General features: G+C 42.7%; 1 protein-coding gene across 2 annotated transcripts in view; it reads right to left on the bottom strand.

The window, feature by feature from the left end:
* Positions 1–14,086, bottom strand: part of ELOVL6 (ELOVL fatty acid elongase 6) — a 168,369-nt gene extending 154,283 nt beyond the window's left edge. The window contains exons 1-2 of one of the 2 annotated variants that reach the window (XM_003410398.4): positions 13,796–14,085; positions 13,519–13,639 (exon numbers count right to left, since the gene is read on the bottom strand). In XM_003410398.4, coding sequence (XP_003410446.1) covers positions 13,519–13,607 — 89 coding nt within the window. In that variant the 5' untranslated portion in view covers positions 13,608–13,639; positions 13,796–14,085. Of the gene's footprint in view, positions 1–13,518 lie in introns of both variants that reach the window. The other variant, XM_023548580.2, reaches the window with a different exon arrangement.
* Positions 14,087–14,315: the final 229 nt, after the last annotated feature.

Genomic DNA, 14,315 nt, shown 5'->3' with positions numbered 1-14,315 from the left:
ATAAAGTGGTCAAAGCAATCCCTCAAAGGCTAATTGTGAGGGGGTTGAGGAGAGCAAGAGGAAGGAGTTTAAGGCTAGTAAGGCGTGGATGGCTGGCTATGTAAGGCACTACAACCTCAAGAACTTCAAGATTATGGGGGATTCTGCATCAATGCCAAGGCAGCATCAACGTTGCCAGACAGATCAAGAAACTCATAGAAGAAAAAGGCTACTTTGCCGACCAAGTCTTCAGTTGTGATGCAACAACTATTTACATAGCAGTTACATTGTATTAGGTATTATAAGTAATCTGGAGATGTTTTAAAGTATACAGGAGAATGTGCATAGGTTACATGCAAATACGATGCCATTTTATATACAGGACTTGAGCATCCTCAGATTTTGGTATCCTCGGGGGTCCTGGAACCAATCCCCATGGATACCGAAGGACAACTGTACTTGCAAGCTCATAACCCCAAAATCTGAGTCACTGTGATTTCCTGATTGAAAGAGAATAATTTTATCTTTAATGTGTATAACATATAGACTATCACACTTTTGCTGAATGAGATAATCTCAGGTGTTTTTTAGGAAATAAATTAATAATCAGTGTCTCTTACCAGGAGTGCCTACACTTCACACTATTTGCTATGTGTACATGAAGAGAAAGCTAGCTTCTAAAAATGTTTCCAAATGTTCAGAGTAGAGCTGGCCCCCATGTTGAAATAAACCATGTTTATATTAACAAAAATGTTTTCTCTTGCCGGAATCTTTCAAAGTAGATTATAGGTTTTTTTTAAGGCAGAAGAGGTACCATACTTTTTCTTTTTGCCTCAGGAGATACCTTGCTAGTGGCCCTACATGTTGTTGTTATTAGTTGCCATCGAGTTGATTTCAACTTGTGGTGATCCCATGTGTGCAGAATAGAACTGTTCCATAAAGTTTTCAAGGTCGTGATCTTTCGGAATCAGATATACTGGCACCTCTGGGTGGGTTCAAACTGCCAACCTTTTAGTTAATAGTCAAGCCTAGCTTAACCAAGCGAGCCACCCAAGGTTACCTGCTCCTACATAGTGAGGGTCTTTATCTGGTCTCTGGAGGGCTGACTGCACAGCCATTTTGGGTTACCTCAAGAATTTAATTATGATCCCATACAGCTTCCCTTTTCCCTCTTTATCCCACTGAGTCTATGGTTCAGAAAATAAAAAGCAAACAAACTGACAAAAAAACAGTTTCTGTCGAGTCAATTCCAATTCATGGCGACTCCATGTGTGTCACAGTAGAACTGTGGTCCATAGGGTTTTCAAGCACTGACTTTTTGGAAGGAGATCGTCAGTCTTTTCTTTTGAGGTGCCTCTGGGTGGACTTGAGCCTCCAACCTTTTGGTTAGCAGTCTAGCACGTTAACTGCTTCCATCACCCAGGGACTCCTCAGACAACAATAACGGTACAATAAAATTGTATATGCGCTAGGCATTGTTCTAAGGGCTGAACGTGTCATTAATTTGTTTAATCCTCGCAACCACCAGGCCTGATACTATTACTATCATTATCTCCAGTATAGCGATGAGGGAAGCGATGCATAGAGGGTGTATTAAAATGCCCAAAGGTCACTCAGTCCCTGTGTGGTGAAATCAGGATTTGAACCTAACCACACTGGCTCCTGAGACCACGGGCCTAACCACCACACACAATACCATAGTGAATACTCATCACTATACTTATGAAAAACTGAAAAACAAATTCAATTGATAGGGGAGTTCAAGAATACATTAGAAAGTCAGAGAGACTAATCCCTCTCTGCCCACAATGAACAGGATAAACCCAGCCAACAGCCTGCCTTCTTTTCTCTCTCCCTTCCTCCCTGAAGCTACTGACCTACAGGCTATTTGTAAAGATAACGAAGTTCTTTCTATCGATTTAGATGATGATGTAAGACACATTTCCATTTCATATCCTAAATTAGTGGCTAGATCTGCTCCCAACCATGGAAAGCTGGCATATCAGAGGTGACAGAAAATCGTCATGGAGAAGAGATTGTTTGCAACTAGATGCCCTGAACAAAAGGCTAATATCCTTAATATATTCCAAGTGTAAACAAATAGCTCATTAGGAAAGAACAGGCACAGATAAATTCACAAGAGCAAATTAAGAGTGTTTTCTTTCTTGCATCTTCACATTTTTAAATGTTTTCATTTCTTTTTAATATTTCTTCAGACTTAGGAAGAGAATTTAAATCTATAAAACAAAGCTAAAAAAAAAAACGTACTCCTTAATTCTTCATATTGTCCCAGGTGATCTCCAAGAACAGGGATATCCCCAACCCACACATTTTTTTTCTTTTTATTCTTTTCAGTCAACAAGGGGAGGCCGTTTACCAGTAGCTACTAAAATCTGCCCCTAGGAGAACCTGGCTTGAAGGCAGGCAGCACTGGGTGGATTTTTCAGCTGCGACGAAAAGAAGCTCCCAGAATACAGAACCAAGCTGAGTGTATGATATTAATATCACAGAAAGGCAGACAAAAAACATTTTCTAGGCTAAAGCTTTAAAAGAAAATTCGCAAATCTGTTGTCATGGGTTTGTTTTAGATGAAATTGTAAATATTTTATGACAGAAGCATCCTTAAAGGTGACTTGACTTTCTGCAATTATAAAAGTGTTGATAAGAGCTGCCCCATAGGCTTTCCAAGGCTGTAAATCTCTATGGAGGCAGACTGCCATTTCTCTCTCCTACAGAACGGCTGGTGTGTTCAAACTGTGACTTTTCGGTTAGCAGCTGAGCGCTTAACTACTGTACCATCAGGGCTCCACCCAAGTGATATTCAGAAAATAATAATTCTTCATGATTATTTTTCTACACAGTTTAACATTCATTATGCCCAGTAATGCAAATAGGTGTTTTTTTGTAATTATGCTGGCAAATGCTGAACATATACAATCCTGCAACAACAATAATAATCAACAATAATTTGTGAGTAGATACACAGGCAAGTATGTATGCTAAATAGGTGTGGGGGTTGTATGGGAGTACACCTGCTTGCATATATAGATGTGACTGCGGATATTTCTACATATGTATTTGTAAATGCTGCATGTACACTCATACGTATAAGAGCACATAGGAGGCGTGTGCTCTTAGACATCGGGACTAAACTACTGGGCTTGGAGGCTAAGGACCATAAGTCTCAGGGGACATCTAGGTCAATTGGCAAAACACAGTTCATTAAGATAATATTCTACATCCTAGTCTGGGGAATAGCATCTCGGGTCTTAAAAGCTTGTGAGTGGCCATCTAAGAAGCATCTATTGGTCTCTTCCCTCCTCAAGCAAAGAAGAATGAAGAAAAATGAAGACTCAAGGAAGCAATTAGTCCAAAGGACTAATGGCCCACATGAACCACAGCCTCCTCTAACCTGAGACCAGAAGAACTAGATAGTGCCCAGCTACTACAACTGACCACTCTAACCACAATGGAAGGTCCTGGTTAGAACAGGTAAAAAATGAACAAAGTTCAAATTAAAAACAAAAAACCAAACATACTGGTCTGATCGAGACTGGAGGAACCCCTTAGATTATTCCCTAAGACAACCTACTAACTTGAAAGTGAAGACACTTTCAAAAGTCACCTTTCAGCCAAATCATAGACGAGCCTACAAAATAAACAATGAAGAATGTGCTCCTTACAATCAACCACATTAGACCAAAAGGGCAACTTTTGCCCAAAACCAAAGATGAGAAGGCAGGGAGCAACAGGGAAACCGGATGAATGGAAACAAGGAACCCAGGGAGGAAATGGGGAGCGTGCTCACACGTTGTAGAGATTGCACCCAATGTCAATGAACAATTTGTGCATGAATTATTGATTGGAAAACTAATTTGCACTGTAAACTTTCACCTAAAGCACAATAAAATGTACAAAAACAAAAATTACAGGTACTTTATGTGCTTACAGTGCTAGCAAGTTTTCATTGTTTTATTGATTGTCACACTCCATATTCAAATACAGGGATGATTAAGGCCTGGTGGTCCTGCCCATTCAGGTCTCGGTCAGGCCTGGAACTCGTTTTCCTCTTCTAATCCCTGTATGAGCCCTGGTGGCGCAGTGGTTAAGAGCTCAGCTGCTACCAAAAAAGGTCAGCAGTTTGAATCCACCAGCTATTCCTTGGAAACCCTATGGGGTAGTTTTACAGCACATTTTAGAGGAGTATCTTTAACTCAGCAAGATAATCTAATAGCAAAAAATAGACAAGAAATGATCCTTAATGAAATATCAGTTTTCATTTTTTAAAAAAGCCACTCTTTACATATGTATGTTTGTGTGTGTACATATATATTTACCATGCATTTTCACTGAACTTTTGATGATCTTAGAACTGTTTAGTATACTGTCCATTAAGAGAAAAGTTAAGTAGTTAATTTGATGAATTGATCCCATATTTCTAGAAAATGTTTATGCTGTTGTTTGTTTTTCAAGTATACTATCTTTAAACCTCTGACTTCCTCTACATACTCTACGAAGTATTACTTCAATTATTTAGTTAAATAAATAGTTGGTATTAAACTATTCTAAAGATGTACTTATTGACCACTAAGGAATTAATAATATTTTATATTATTAATAATATAGCATGATTATTTTCTTTCATTGTAAAGGTTTGTTTTATCCTGGATCAATATATGTATGCCTTATTTTCTACTTTCACAGCTTTAAAGGAACATCTCCCTAATATGTCAACAACTCTATTCTAAATTTATCGACACTATTTTTTAACATTCTCAACCTGTCAAATAATCTGTCAATTCTTTTTTATTTATTTATTTTCTTTTTTCTGAATACTTCTGTTGTATAGTCCTATTCTCCTGGCCCAGTCTGAGGAGCTATCCTTTTCTCATTCACCCTGTGTTATACTTTGTTAATGGAGCCCTGGCACCGCAATGGTTAACCACTCCGTTAACTGGGCTGTTAACTGGGTTGGTTTTGAACCAACCCAGTGGCCCTGTGTGAGAAAGATCTGGTGATTTGCTTGGATAAAGATTACAGCCAAGAGAACCCTATAGGGCAGTTCTACTCCATCACATGGGGCCTCTATGAGTCGAAAATTAACTTGATGGCACCCAGCAACAACACCACCCTTTGTCAGGTGAGGCATTGGGTGGTTTGGTGGTAGAGCCTCTGCCTTCAACGTAGGAGAGCTGGGTCCAATTCCCAGCCAATGGGCCTCATGTGCAGCCACCTCCCATCTGTAAGTTGTGGCTTGTCTGTGGCTATGATGCTGAAAAGTTTTCTGAAGATTTTTCAGACTAAGCTGGACTAGGAAGAAAGGCCTGGTGATCTATTTCCAAAAATCAACCAGTAAAAATCCTATGTATCATACAGTTCGATCACACCAGTCTGATTTGCAACTGATCACAGGGACAAGGCAGGACCGGACAGTGTTTCATTCCATTGTGCATGTGTCAGAGGCTAATAACAACAGTTCACTTAAAAAAAAAAAAAAAATTTTTTTTTTTTTTTTAAGCCCTTGCAAAATGTCAGGCCGATAATTCAGTCTCAAAATTCAAAGGATCATTTAAAAATAGTAGTTCCAAGAAATTAAGGACTGTGCTAAAATATCTGAAGTTCATCTCTAAGAAAATGGGATTATACGTATTTCACTTAAAATATGTGATCAAAAATCTGACAAAAGATAGTAGGGATCCCCCTTCCCAAAATACATTATGTCAATGATACTTTCCTTATCGTATTGCAATTAGAAACCCTTTCTATAAAAACTTTAGAAAATTAAAATATGCAGCTCTGAAGGACATAGAATAAAAGCATTAGGTCCCCAGGCCCTTTGATAGCCCAAGATTGGAACCATTCCTGAAACCAACTCTACAGACAGGCATTGGCCTGGACTATAAGATAGACAATAATGCTGGTGAGGAGTGAACTTCATGGCTCAAGTAGGCACAGGAGACTGTGTGGGTGACTCCCGGCTGGTGTCAAGATGAGAAGGAAAAGGGGGACAGAAGCTGGTTGAATGGACGCGGGGAATACAGGGTGGAGAGGAGGAATGTGCTGTCTCATTAAGGGGAGAGCAGCTGGGAGTGCACAGCAGGGTGTGTATGGCTTTTTGTATGAGACTGACTTGATTTGTAAACTTTCACCTCATGCACAATAAATAAATTAAAAAAAAAAAGCATTAGAAGGATAAATGAGTGATTATCACACTAAAAGATATCACACAAAAGGTAAGTGTAAATCTTTTTCACTTGTCCATCTTTTTGAAAGGCAGGCTTAAAGTTAAATTTCAAAAAAAGTTCAGTGGGTCACTTAACAAAAGCCATCCTGAAAGTACGGGTGATTCCAATACACTAGGAATAAGGAACAACTTAAAAACCACGAATCCTCAATATACAAATGAGTTGCAATAAACACGGAAGTTTGAATTTAAGATTACTTACATGGCACTGTGCTTTAGGAAAAAGCTACAGCTGCTAATCAAAAAGGCTGGCAGTTCAAATGCACCAGTTGCTCCTTGGAAAACCCTATGGGTAGTTCTACTCTTTCCTATTGGGTCACTATGAGTCGGAATTGACTCGAAGGGAATGGGTTTGGTTTGATGCCTTAGGATGATTCTTTGGTAACAAATTTAAATTACAAATTCTTATTTTGGACATTACACATTTGTACCTGCTCATAAATACACATACAAACAATAATCAGAGTACAGATAAAGCAGTGAAATTATGAGCCTTAAAATTTCAATAAAGCCATGTTACATTTCCATTCAGACTTCCTAGGATTACCAACAGAATTAAGATCTGCAGTACAGGTAACTTCTCTAGGTAAAATGACTGTGCTCGCCAAACAAAAGTAAGTAGAAAGCAAATGGCAGCAGGCTGATTTGAAGCTAGGACCTGGTACAAAACAAACCAACCAGTTGCCTTGGAGTAGATTTTGACTCATGGTGACCCCATATGAGCAGACCAGAATTTCACTCCACAGGGTTTTCAAGGCTGTGACTTTCAAGGCTAGGCCTTTCTTCCAAAGCAATCTGGGTAGCTTTGAACCGCCAACCTTTTGGTTCCTAGTGAAGCCCTGAACCGTTTGCACCACCCAGGGACTCCTTGTTGTTGCTATTGTGTGCAGTGGATCGGCTTTCCGACTCATAGCGACCCCATGTGACAGAGTAAAAGTGATACCTAGGGTTTTCTAGGTTGTGATCTTTACAGAGGCAGATCGCCAGGTCTTTCTCCCTTGGAGCCACTGGGTGATTTGAACTGCATTCTTTCGGTTAGCAGCCAAGTGTTTAACCATTTCGCCACTAGGGCTCCTTCTGGGGACTCCTAGGGGTGGATAAAGGTACTGAGCACAGGTAGAGAGCTGAGGCAAATTTTGTGTACTGATGTCTGGTTTTTATTAATAAAGAACAGCTCTGGTCACCTATATCCATAATGAAAAATTAAGCTGCTCGTCAAGACAAATTTTTTGGATAATTGTCTCAGAAAATACTCAGAGCTCAAATATCCAGATCACTGAAGCGAAGCTGACTTCTAGAACTGCCTCAATAATGTCACATTCCTTCATTTTACTTTGCTGGCTAAAGGCTGATGAGGCAGTTATTTTGTGCCCTCTATTTTTTTTTTATTTCTAAGGAGCCCTGGTAGCACAGTAGTTAAGCACTCAGCTGTTAACCAAAAGGTTGGTAGTTCAAACCCACCAGCTGCTCACCAGGAGAAAGATATGGCAATCTGCTTCCATAAAGATTACAGCCTTAGAAACTGTGTGGGGCAGTTCTACTCTGTCCTATAGGGTCGTTATGAGTCAGAATCGACCAGACGGCAAAGGGTTTGGTTTTTTTGGTTTTATGTATTTCTAAGCTACCATCCCCCTCAACTGCCTAAAGTTGAAAGATGCTTCTTCTTTGAAGGAAGTATGCAAAGCAACTGTTGTATCTGGAGTGGACCGACTTTGGAATGAAATTCAGTGTGACCCTGACACCTTCAGACTTATCATCTCACATCAAGAACAACAAGCAAGATTCTCTAACCTTGATGCAGACCCCCAAAATCTCGTAAAAAGACCTGGGACTGGAGGAACCCCGGAGGCCACGGACCCCAGACTTCTGTTCCCCCAGGGCAGTAATCATTCTCAAAGCCAACTCCTCAGACAGGGATTGGACTGGAATAGGGGATGGAAAATGAGGCTGGTGAAGAACAAGCTTCTTGGATCAAGTAGGCACATGAGGCTATGTTGGCATCGCCCGTCTGGAGGGGAGATGAGAGGGCAGACGTGTCCAGAAGCTACCCAAACATACATGAGGAGAAAGAGGGGAGGGAAGTACTGTGCTATCTCATCAGAGGGAGAGCAATTAGGAGTTTATAGCAAGGTGTATGTAAATTTTTGTATGAGAGACTGACCTGATTTGTAAACTTTCATTTGAAGCACAAAAAAAAAAAAAAAGATTCTCCAACCTTGAAATTTAACTTCTGATTTAACAAAAAGCAGAATGTGAAAATGCTGCCACTGTATATGATTTATAACTAATTTAAATATACAAGTGGATAATATAACCACAAAATAATTTGCACTGATCTGGTTTTCTTCCTTGGGAATCCTAAATAACCAAAGATTGTATGAATACTCATTGTTTTTTAAAAGATACATGAATATTCAAACCAAAGTTCCCACACATTTCATTACGTTCTAGAATTATAACATAGATCACGTTATTTTTCTCTGTACATTTTCTCAGTCTTTTCATTCTTAACCTAGAGCATATTATGCCTATATTATGGTGCTTTCTAAAGTTTATTGAATGCCGTATTATGTTTCTCACACTTAGGACTTTTTGATCCTAAGGTTAATATGACCTGTAAGTCTCCTAAATTAGTGACAAGCAACATAATGAGTACAGTGTGGCCATAGTATTTTCCTAGACAGCTGGCCAAATTTGTATTTGCTGTAATGTCATTGATTAAATGAAACTCTGTGGCCTTTTCTGCTCCATAACTAGATTGCACTATTTCTCAGCCATCTTTCTCACAAATACATGCAGAAGGTCGCAAGGATTTCAGGGATCAATGCGAAGCAACTGTAGCTAAGGGAAAAACAATATCCTAATACCCTGCCTGCATTTTAAAAGCTTAATGAAGATTGTTATATTTTCAGTAAAATACTAATATGGGTTTATATCGCTTTTTAATATTGAAATATTACTTTCCAAACCTTGTTATTTTCTAAACTTCACATATAAAAAAGAAAATATGAATGTATAATTCTTAAAAAATGATTCTTTAACTTTTTTCTTAGTAAAAAATAAGTTTGTGAATAAAAAGGTTTCCTCAGCCAGACTGTATTTAATTCTAAAAATTCTTACACTATCTTACAGACCATGTAATATAGAAGAAAAATTATAAAAATAAAATCCTTATATCCATCTCCACAGAGGGAGGAAAAAAAGTCAGAAGATACAAAGCATTGAAAGGCTAGATGTGTGGAACATGCCAGAGGAGCGGGGGAGGGTTTCATGAGGTTCTAGGCAAGCCCTTTAATGACGTCACCTCACATACATAATGTTACAGCAGTCAGCACAGGCCTCCTGGTTTCCTATTGGTGAATACCCTGTCAGCCGACATCAGAAGATAATCATCATTGGCCAGACAATTACAACTGGAGCAACTAGCATCCACTGCTGTTAACACAAACCTGGCAGGCTGCTGAAAGAGAAGGCAGAGCCCAGCTTCCCTTCTCACTCAATGAATTTTATGTCAACTTGACAATCACTAAGCAATTCTGCTCCCTTGCTAGCAGCACTTACAAACTAAGTCCACTATTAGTGAGAATAACAAGTAAAGGCCAGACATGTCATAAAAGAACAAAACATCTCTATTCTCAATGTTGTCAAATCACAAGGGCTTTTCCGGGTAAAACTGGAACTCAAAGCCCTCTGGAGCGAAAAGCAGACATTTTCCTCTCCCTCAGGATATAAACTCTCACCTGGTGATATTATCCTGGGTATTTTTAACTTGACATGTAGTTTCAAAATAAGGCTATTATTCTCCCAGGGGATATATTTATTACTTTGTATTTCAACTGCTCTTCTATTATATATGAAAGAATTTGTTAGGAAAGTAAAAAAGGTCTATAGTATTTACTTCATGTCTAAGCCAGTATGAACACAAGGTTATCATTCATTAAAACAGCAATGAACTTGATAAACATGCCTCATTCCAACCCCACTCCAAAAAGGGGGCTCCATTCCATTAATATTTGCTAAGGTAATGAATACGGATTATAGGGTCTGTTTAATAAAGTACCTTTAAGTCCTTTTAAATGATGGTAGTTAGCACTAACAGTATACTGGCAAAACATCTCTCCTGGCCTTCCTCACGGTTCTTCAAAAGCCAACGGAGCTCATTTTTAAGAGGCAAGTTAAAATTCTCAAAATTTACAAGTTTTGTTTGAGGCTACCTCTAAGGTTTTTAAGGACAGCTGCAAATAAATCCCAAAAGGCAGAGTAGAAGATTCACAATAATGGCTTTTATTTTCCTCTAGACTTTTTTTTTTTAAGTAATGTGTCTATGGAAAAGATGTGGTTTACTAAACTTTCCTTCCTAAGAGTTAAGGTCTAAGCCACGGTTATGGAGCTGTCTTCTGTTAACAAAAATAATTAAAAGAAAACGTTCATTTTCTTACATATCTGGTTCAAGGCTTTTAGGCTACTGGGTTGTTTTTTGTTTGGGGGAGGTTATAAAATTGGGGCCCCAGGATGCTGGAATAAAAGAAAAAAACAGAACAATTAGGTTCAGGAAAAGCTGCAAGCAAGGGGTAACAGCCAGCAGGGTTCTTTTATAGCAATATGCAAGCCAGGAAGAAGAAAATTAAGTCAACAAAGGGAAAAGAAGCTGGGGAAAACCCTAATAACTAAGAAACAGTATTCAAAACGAAGGGGAGGCCAAGTATGTTCAGCTTCAGGTATTAACAGGTAGTACTGGCAATAAAGAAAAAAAATTTTTTTTTTTTATTTACTGGCAATAAAGTGGGAACCAATCACCATTTTAACTCACTGGACAAGCACTTTGTCAAGCACCTGTTATGTACAAGGTACTCTGCTGGGTGTTGTGAGGAACCAAAAGTGGAATGAGGCAAGAACTTTGCCTCTAAAGAGCTGATCTGGTAGAAGACAGAAACATGTATGCAAGTATTCATCTATATAAATAAAAGCCAAGAAAAAAATATTGCCAGAAGAAAGGTATAAAGAGCTCGGAGGAAAACAGTAGTAAGCTCAACAAGAAAAGATAAATTGACACATTTTTGCCATTTTCAGTCCCTTGAAAGCTAGGCCCTGTCTGGCTCAGTGAGTATTTGTTGAATGAATGTTGGGAAGAAGGCGGGAAACAGTACCTGGAAGGCACAGAAAGTGGCCTCAGAGAAAACACAAGTAAATAAGAGGCGGTATGGACCGCAGCAGTGCGAGGGAACACTGAGTGGGCCTCAGTCCTTCCAGCTAGAGGAAGTCGACTCCGGAAAGGCAGGTTCAACCAGGGAGCAGCAAGCTGGAGACATAGAGGACGTTAGAAAACGCAGAGCACACAGGGCTCTGGGGGAAGGAAGGGACGGGGAAAGAAGGAAGCTGTGTGGCGGCAGGATGTGTCAAACACCTGTAGAGAAGACCCGGCCCCACGGCTGGCACGTCTGGCGGCAATCGGGGCCGGCTGGCTTGGGCTACCATCCCCTCCCCAACTTTAGTGCGACCCTCTACGCAGCAGGAGGAAGCGCATTTGTAGTAAGACCCATGGAGGTTTCCCGAAGTGCCAGCGGCCCTCAATGTTTAGTCTCCTTTGGGATCAAGCTTCGCGGTACACTACCACCTACGGACCCACAATCGGAGCTATCGGCAGGGGCGGCCTGAGCTGCGGACTTGCCCCCGGGAGGGGACTCGGCCCCTCATCGCGGAGGCCTGCCGCACTTTCCGGTCCTCCTGAGCGGCTCGCGTCCTCTTTAGCCTCCGGCTCTGGCCGGACACAACCATCAGCCGCCACCGCCCCGCCGCGTTCCCGGCCACGCCGCCGCCAGGATGAACGCGCCGTGTTCTCCGCGCCCGCCCACAAGCAGGCCGGGCCCCAGGCGGCGTGCGCAGCGCAGGAGGCGGGCTCAGTCCAGCTGCAGCCACAAATCGCCAGCGGGCCCGGGTCGGCCTGCCGGAGGTAGCGGCCGGGAGGCGGGAGCCGCGGCCGTGCTTCTGAGGCTTCTGGCTGGCTGCAGAAGGCGGGAGGAGAGGAAGTTGAACCTCCCGGCTCCGGGCGCGACACCCCCTCCTAAAGCATCAGCTCGCCTTAGCCTACCGCGCGCCGGCGTCTCGGGTTCCCCCATTGATGAGAAAGGGGAGGGAAGGCAGGTCTTGAGGGCACCCGGGCGCCGCGCGCTGGCGCACGCCGTGCGTGTAATGCCCGGCGCTCTGGCACCCCCTCGGCCAGACCCTCCTGTCGAGTCCCCCAACCCCGGGACTGACGGCCACTGCTCAGCTCCTGGGTGCGTTGGGTTTGCCTTTTACTGAACCAGCCAGTCCAGGGAGTGCGGGGAAAGGGAATGTTTCTGCCACAGCTCTATCTACAAGGAAGAAGCGAGACAAGCACACACTCCCATGTTAAATATTGCAAGGTGACACCGGATCGCCTCCCACACAAAGATTTTCAAAAGGATTGGCAGAGGGAATCCAGTAAACAGGAAAGATGCTTTCCCTGATGAGAACTTTTTCTGGGGAAGAGGACTCTGCGGACCGAGGTTTTTTCTTTTTCTTTTTTTTAATGTGCTTCAAATCCAATCAGCAGCTTCCCACTAAATTAGAAGTGTGTGAGTCTAAAGGCGTTACCGTGAAACAGAAACTTAATAATGGCGTGGCTCTACTCGCTCGGTTTCATTCATTTTTATTACGGCTTTCATCGTCCTTTCCTTTTCCCCCCGTCCCCCGGTCTCTTTCTAAAACCGGAAAGGGGTCCGAGAATGGAGGAATCGAGCTGGGGAGTGGCAGAGAGAGGAGGGCAGTGAAGTAGGAGAGCTGCAAGGAGAAAGGAAGGACACAAGGGATGGGGAGAGGGCGAGGACAAGAGTCGAGGGCGGTGGGCTGGAGAGGGTTAAGGGAGCCGGAGACCAGATCCTCCCTCCGCTGCCTTTCACACTCGGCTGTTGGGAGGCCGAGCAAGAAAACCCAAATCCAGATGAAAACGAGGTTTAGCCCAGGTAGGAAATCTGGACTGTCGCATCTCTCTCGCCTTCCCTGTCGCACTCTATGCACACATATGTTCTATGTTATATAAGCTATATTAGAAATGCATGTGTGAGGCGGTTCACACAGGGACACCCACAGACCCGCACGCTTCCTGAAGCCCCAGGATCTACTGCACCCCAGGGACCCAGGAACTTAGGAATCGGCTCGCGCTGCTCGCCGATTCATCGCTCCATTCACGCCCAGAGAAGGAATACCGACATTAAAGCACACCAAAAAGACGCGCAGGGCTCCCGGGAACAGTATCACGCGAAAGCATCACCTACCAGTTTTCTTGCATCCATTGGATGGCTTCATTCTCGTTGAACTGCTTTTCGAATTCATATTCTTGTAAAGTCAACACTGACATGTTCATTGGGGCTGATCTTCGGAGTCGCTACGTGTTCTCTACACAAAATAAAATAATCTGTAAAGCGCTTGATTTCGAGGGTTCGCCTGTCTGCTTCTCCCACCCACCCCCCCGCGTCTTCCCCTCGCCGCTCGGTCTCAGGCGGCTGTTCTCTCTCCCAGCCTTCCTCAGCTACATCCAGGGTTGAGCATTGCCTGTGCCTCGGTTCGCTTCTTCTCCTCGGTCTGGGGCTCTCCTCCTCCCGGCGTCTGCATCCACGGTAGGAGGAAATGAATGCCTTGCGGTCTTAGTGCCCGCACGTTTGTCCATCACCCCTTTTACTCGTCTAGAGGGAAATCTCCTCCCCCTCATGCGATTGGAGAAATTAACCCTTTGAGAGAAAAAACTAGCACCAGCGCGACCTCTCCTGCCCAGGGGGGCAATTTTGTTTACAAGAAGGAGGCTGGGGGGGAGGGAAGGAGGGAAGGAGGGACGCGGGGAGGGAGGAAGTGGTCTAGAGATCATCTACACCTCCCAGTCCCAACCTCGTGGGCTGCCTCGCTCTGCCTTTGAATGAAGTTTCAGCTTGCGGGGCACAGCCTGCAGGCGTGCGGACCTGCGGCTTGGCGAGTAGGCGATTGGGAAATAGTAAAAGCTGCCAGCTCTATCACAAGAGAACTTTGGGCAAATTTGCCGAGAACGCATTTCCTACTTTCCACGCCCCCACTGTCCCCT

Source organism: Loxodonta africana, chromosome 5 (assembly GCF_030014295.1).
Source record: "Loxodonta africana isolate mLoxAfr1 chromosome 5, mLoxAfr1.hap2, whole genome shotgun sequence".
NCBI lineage: Eukaryota > Metazoa > Chordata > Mammalia > Proboscidea > Elephantidae > Loxodonta > Loxodonta africana.
Note: the sequence above shows the minus strand (reverse complement) of the source record. Positions and strands in the feature narration are given on the sequence as shown.